General features: G+C 52.9%; 1 protein-coding gene across 1 annotated transcript; it reads left to right on the top strand.

Moving 5' to 3' along the window:
* The first annotated feature begins 4,929 nt into the window (after nt 1-4,929).
* On the top strand, nt 4,930-5,856 carry ZNF488 (zinc finger protein 488). Its single transcript, XM_070431945.1, has one exon. It carries the CDS (start codon nt 4,930-4,932, stop codon nt 5,854-5,856), a length of 927 nt encoding a protein of 308 aa, XP_070288046.1.
* Nucleotides 5,857-6,006: the final 150 nt, after the last annotated feature.

Genomic DNA, 6,006 nt, shown 5'->3' with positions numbered 1-6,006 from the left:
AGCGGGGAAGGGGGAAGCGGGGACAAGATTAACCAAAGATCTTATATGCATACTAGAGGCCCTGGTCTGCAGGAATGGGGCCGGAACTGGCACTCCAACATTCCCTGAAGGGTCCCAGATTGTGAGAGGGCACAGGCCAGGCTGAGGGACCCCACTGGTGCACGAATCTGTGCACCAGGCCTCTGGTGCTTTAAAATGTTTTCTCTAAGTAGGCTGTAACTCTCCTTTCTATTGTTGGCATCAGGTAGAGTCTGGCTGGGAAATATGATGTGCAAACCATGGACTTTTCCCCTGAAGGCAGCCACTGGGATTGGTCCACAGGGCCAAGTTAGGTCTCTAGCTGATCTCACTGTGGCCTGGCGGCTGGCTGTATCCTGGGAATCTTACATTTGGTTTTGATTGAACACAGCAGGCATTGATGCTGGAGGCATGTGAGGCCTAACTGGACATGGAGCCTGTGGGGGCTGGCAGGGAAGCTCTCCTCTCTCCCAGCTCCATTGCCCTGCCAGCCAGCTCCAGAAAGCCTGGGTAACTCTTCAGTTTCTAATTTTCTCAGGGTTTCGGGGCTAAAAAGATGCCTAGAAAGCATATGTGTTTCTCTGCTCAGAAAATCCCAGGATCTCACAATCCATATGTAGAAGAGGTTGATAGAAGATTATCCTCTGGAATCTTCCAAAAGGGTCTGAGAAGCATCTTTGGAGTGCAGAGAACTGAAGGATAGAAGCACAAGAGATATTTTCTGCACTCATTTGTTTTAGCTGAAAAGAAAGACTGACACAGGACAGCCCTGGCTGACCATGTAGATGGTGTCACTGAATATCTAATTTCTGATCTGCAGCTTGGAACTACTGGAGGCTAGGTAGCTGACTCAGGGTGAGTACCTTCAGATACCTCAAGAAAATGAGGTTACCCAGTTGGTTGCTAGCAGATCTTTCTTCTGTAAGTGGAGTGGGAAGAAGAAAACTGCTTGGTCATTTGGTCACTCATTTTTATACACTAGTCCCTGGATGCATAGGGATAGAGGGAAGGTGGCCATGATTTTGACTCTGACCCTTGCACTAGTCTATATATATAAAAGCTTAAGTGATGAGCTGCCCAGCAGACCGGCCAGTAGCAATGACATGCAATGACCAGCAGGGGGCAGATGCTCAATGCAGGAGCTGCTGCGCTGCAGTGACTTGGTAGCTGCAGTTCTTGGGTGATACACCTGGAACCAGAGAGGAGGGAGCCCGACTCTGGGGTGTGTCACCTGAGAACTGCCCTCGAAATCTGGGACCCTTTGGGGGATATCAGAGAGCTAGTTGTGGCCCAATCCCCGCAGGCCAGGCCGAGGGACCCCACCAGTGCATGAATCCATGCACCTGGCCTCTAGTGTGATAATAAATTGATAAATTGATACTACCTAACAGTTATTGAGCTAGGTTCTTTAGCACTCAGATATATTAATCCATCTAATCTTTACAACCACCTAATGAAGTGGGCACCAAGGTGATCCCTTTTTCACAAATGAGAAAACAGAGGCAGAGAAAAGATCAGCACCTTAACTAGGATCACAGGTTTGCTAAGAGCAGAGCCAGGTTTTATCCAAGCATCTGACCCAGGAGTCTGCTTCTATGTGATGTAGGGCTCAATGGTCACATGGGAGGGACTGGGAGAGCAGGAAAAGGAAAGTAATTCTCAGATGAAGGAATGGCCAGAGTCTGCGGTCATTGCTCGGGGAATGGGTAATAAATAAAGAAAACACGTGTTTTTACCAGTGTAGGGTTGCTGAGGCCTCATCTTTTAGAATTAGCACTTCCCATGTTGGTCAGCAGAACCCTGGTTGGCGGCCCAGGAGGGTTGGGAGTGTGAGGGAGAAGCATCATCCTGGTGGGGATGGCTGGATGTGGTCGGACATCCTGTGGCCTTGACAACTCAGTTCAGGTGGCTTCAAAGATCATCACTGAGTAATCCCATGATCTAAGCAAGGGCTCAGAAACTGTTGGAGTCTGAAATTGAAATCCAGTTCTTTTAATAGGAAGAACACGGGTGGAACTGAAGATGTCTGTGTGGTTCAGAGGATATGTTACTGAGTTCAGGCTGAAAGGACCAAGGAGGACAAGAAAAACGTCTTCTCAGGACACACATGATAGAGAGTGATGGGGACCAGTAGTAAATAGTGTTAGGGAATGAGATCCCGGGATAAACTGAGGCTATTGAAGGGAGCAGAGGAGAACAAAGGGCTCATGTTGGTTGGGAGCACAGAGAACAAAGGCTGCATAGACCCACTGGCTGCCAGGGCAGCTTGTCATGGAAGAAGAAAGAGGAAGGCGCAGCTTCACTTTTCCAGGGACAGAGACCCGTCTCTCAGTTGGAAAGGGCATTGGTGGGTCCAGGTGGGAAAGGAGGAGTGAGGCAGTGCATGTGATCTGTGCATGTGGTCGCCTGCCCCAGAACTCCCTGGCCAGGGCATGGAGTGACCCTAGAGATGACATCACATTTCTGCAGAGGTCATCTGAGAGGCCTTGGGGTACAAGACAGAGGTGCATGGAGCCTGGAGCTGGATGAGACTCAGTGTCTGATGCTGACTTGGAAAAGCGCCTGGGAGTCTGTCAACAAGAAGAGATGAGCAGTAGAGGTTAGCAGGGGCTCACTGGACAAGCCATGTCAGACTCGCATCACTTTCCATCTGAGAAGCTCAGATCTGGTGACTGTGGCACACAGAGTGGCCTGGGCTTAGATGGGGCCGCAGCAGAATTTGGCAGGACATTCTCTGCACTTGCCTGAGTGATCTTACCCAGCAGCGCAGACACATGGGAGAGTGGTGACCCTCAGGAGGGCTGAGTCATGCCAGAAGTCCCCGTCAGCATCTTCATTTGCTTTTTTGCTTCCTCCTCCTTTTCCTGCTCCTCCTCATTATTATTTTTATGTTATATCATCTCCTTTTCTTCTTCCTTCTTCTTCTCATTATTAAGATTTGTCTTGTAGCACTGATGGAAAGTGAAATTGGTTGGATATCTAACACAGCAGTGAGCAGAGTCCGGATCCATAGTGTCTCACAAAGCTGGAGGTGCAGCGCTGAGCTTAGCAGCCTGGTATTGGGCAGATTGAAGATGAACGCAGTTGAGTTGAGACAATGCAACTTTCCTCAGATGGTTGCTGTGAAAAGTCCATGAAGTAAGGTGATTGAGCCTCTGGCATGGAGACACTTATGTAGCCAATAAACAATGACGTCTATTTTTATATCATGAAGGATCCTGGTAGCAAAATATTCCATCCTGCAGTCAGGCCACATATCCAAAAGTTCAGTGCTGAGGAGAGGGTTGTCACGTCTGTGGCTCAGGGCACTTTGGACAAGTCTGGCAACAAGGCCCACACGTCTGTGGTTGGCAGAGGCCACCTGAGCGGCGAAGGAGCCCAGTGGGGGTGTCTGCAGAGGAATGCGAGGGGCAGCAGGACCACAGGGAGTCATCGATAATACTGTCCACAACAAAATAAAATTAAGTTAAATAAAAAAGAAGGGCTCAGATCCCCTGGAAGCACAGTTTGGGGCATGTGAGGCTGACATGGGTAGTGCAGCCCAAGCGGGCTTTGGGGACACACTCTTGGGTTTCAACCTCAGCTGCACCTCCTACTTTCAGGGAACTTTGGGCAGGGTGTGTAGCTTTCCAAAACTCGAGTCCACTTGTCTGTGAAAAAGGGTGAGGATGGAAGGAGGTGACACGTGCAAAGCACCTATCATGGACTCCTGCCCCCAAGATGGAGGGAGGAGAGAGTGCCTGCGCTTCCTTTCCATGTGGGCAGGAGGCAGGGCAGGAGGCAGCAGCTGATATGAGCCCACGTGGTACTTATGAGTAACAAGCCCGAGCAAGTGCCTGTGAGGAAGCTCGGTGCCTGCGGTCAGGCCCTCCTGGGCCTGCGGAAATCGTTTCTAATATGAAAACTTGGAGTGTGGCCCAGCAGCACTGCTTGCTGGCTGAGTGGGTGTTGGAGATGGGTTTCCCCATTTCTAGAACTTGCTGGTGGAGCTGATGAGGGAAAGGCAGGGAAGAGTGCCTCCCCAGCCAGGCTGAGGGCACCCTCTCCTCTTCAATGCCACCCTCACATATGCCACCGTATACGTCCCCTCAAAGCCTCGAGAGCCTGCGGAAGCTGGTTCCTCTGAGCGTGCCCAGCGAGTGGGCACAAGAGGACAGCTGCCAGTTGCCAGATGAGCAGAAGTAAAGTAGGTGGATTAAGGTGAGGAGAACCCAGTGTTGGCACTTTCAGCGAGTGGAGACAGACGGGAGGACTCCCACTAGTTCCTGGGAGGGACCAAGCACAGAGGTGGCTGACCCCCCAGGTGTAGTAGTGGAAGCCAGGTACAGCCCCACACTCACCCTGCCATGCCTGGGTATTTATTGCTTCAGCTTTTATCTCTCTGGAAGCCTGTACCCGCAGGAGCTCCTGTCCCCAGGTGCTTAAAGTTCTTGGCATTTCTGAGGATTTGGGGGGGGGGGGGGATTGGCATGCTGTGTAGCAAGAAATGCAAACTGCCCTAAATCAGCATGCAAACATGTTAGAGCTGCCCACAAAGTCAGAACTGGCTGGTGGATGCCTTGTGTGCTCCGTTAATGCAGTCGGTGCTGCCTGGATGCTGACAGGTGTGGAAACAGTACTGAGTCACGCCTCTGGGTGGCAGCATTGTGCAGTATTGTCCTTCCCTGATGGAGAACTGGAGGTGAAAGCAGGTGGCATAAAGCTCTGAGACTGGGTGAGTGTGGCATCTATAGTAGTCGGGATTCTTTGGATGCAAACAACTGCCTGTTGCTTCCTCTCTCTGCAGAGGCCTGTGGTCCAAGTGTGGCTGGCCCACCCATGGGGAGCTCTCCAATCTCATAGCTCTTCCCTGAAGACGACACCTGTGGGAGTGTCCACCTTGCTGAGCTGTCCCAGGTCCCATTAGTCCACATGGCTGCTGGAAAGGGGGTCCTGCAAACCCGGGGCTGCAAGCCAGTGCTGCTGGAGCAAACAGAGCACCCGGGCTCCAAGGCTGCCCTCAGCGGTGGTGGCCAGGAGGAGGCCGGCACAGAGCTGGCACGATCAACACCCCCAGGCGAGCTGAGACTGGGGAAAGCACTGGTCCGGACGGTGCTCTGGGAACAAGAGCAGAGCGCCTTCATGGAGATGCCTCATCTCAAGCAAAGGCTACAGGGCTTGTGGGCCAAGGAGAGGGAGCATGATGACTCCACAGGCCAGCCTGGCCCTCGGCAGCTGACGCAGGGCATCCCTAGGGACCCAGCTGGCAGCACAGTCTTCTCCGAGTGGCCTAGCAGTGCCGGAAGGGAGCAGAGAAGTGCCTTCAGCAAACCAGCCAGGTGCCCATCAGAGAGACCTGGGCCGGCCTCTCTCTTCCAGGCAGGCAGACCTGCAGATGCCCTGGGGGAGCTGGTGGGACCCATGCAAATAGTAAACATCCCTTGCTGGCCTAGACGTTCCAATTCCAAGGTTTCGGTGAGTGATTTCTGGAACCTGCAGATGCTGCCACAAAATGCTGCTCTCGGCAATGCTTCCGCGGGTGCCCCCACGCTGTGGCTAAAGCATGCCATGGCCCAGATACCCACAGCCTCCGCTTCCTCCTCGGGCTCCTGGGCCCTCCTACCATCCGAGTTCACGTCTCTGGGCTTGGCCACCCAGAACTGGTGCGCAAAGTGCAACCTCTCCTTTCGCCTGACCTCTGACCTGGTTTTTCATATGCGGTCCCACCACAGAAAGGAACATGCGGGGCCTGACCTGCATTCTAAGAAGCTGAGAGAAGAAGCACTCAAGTGCCCTGTCTGCCGTGAGTACTTCCGGGAGCACCACCATCTCTCCCGGCACATGACTTCTCACCGCTGACAGGTGGCTGTGGGCTGGGCGTGGCAAGGAGCGCGACTCCCCCAGGGCGCCACGCAGAAAGCTGTCCGCAGCCTCTGCAGGGCGTCTGCTTTGGGATGCGCCCACGAACGGCTCCGTCATAACTGAAAGAGGGAGTCCTTGGCTGGGATG

The sequence above is a fragment of the Myotis yumanensis genome, unplaced genomic scaffold, assembly GCF_028538775.1.
Source record: "Myotis yumanensis isolate MYYU_CA2020_CCGP unplaced genomic scaffold, mMyoYum1.0.hap1 SCAF_13, whole genome shotgun sequence".
Classification (NCBI taxonomy): Eukaryota; Metazoa; Chordata; class Mammalia; order Chiroptera; family Vespertilionidae; genus Myotis; species Myotis yumanensis.
Note: the sequence above shows the minus strand (reverse complement) of the source record. Positions and strands in the feature narration are given on the sequence as shown.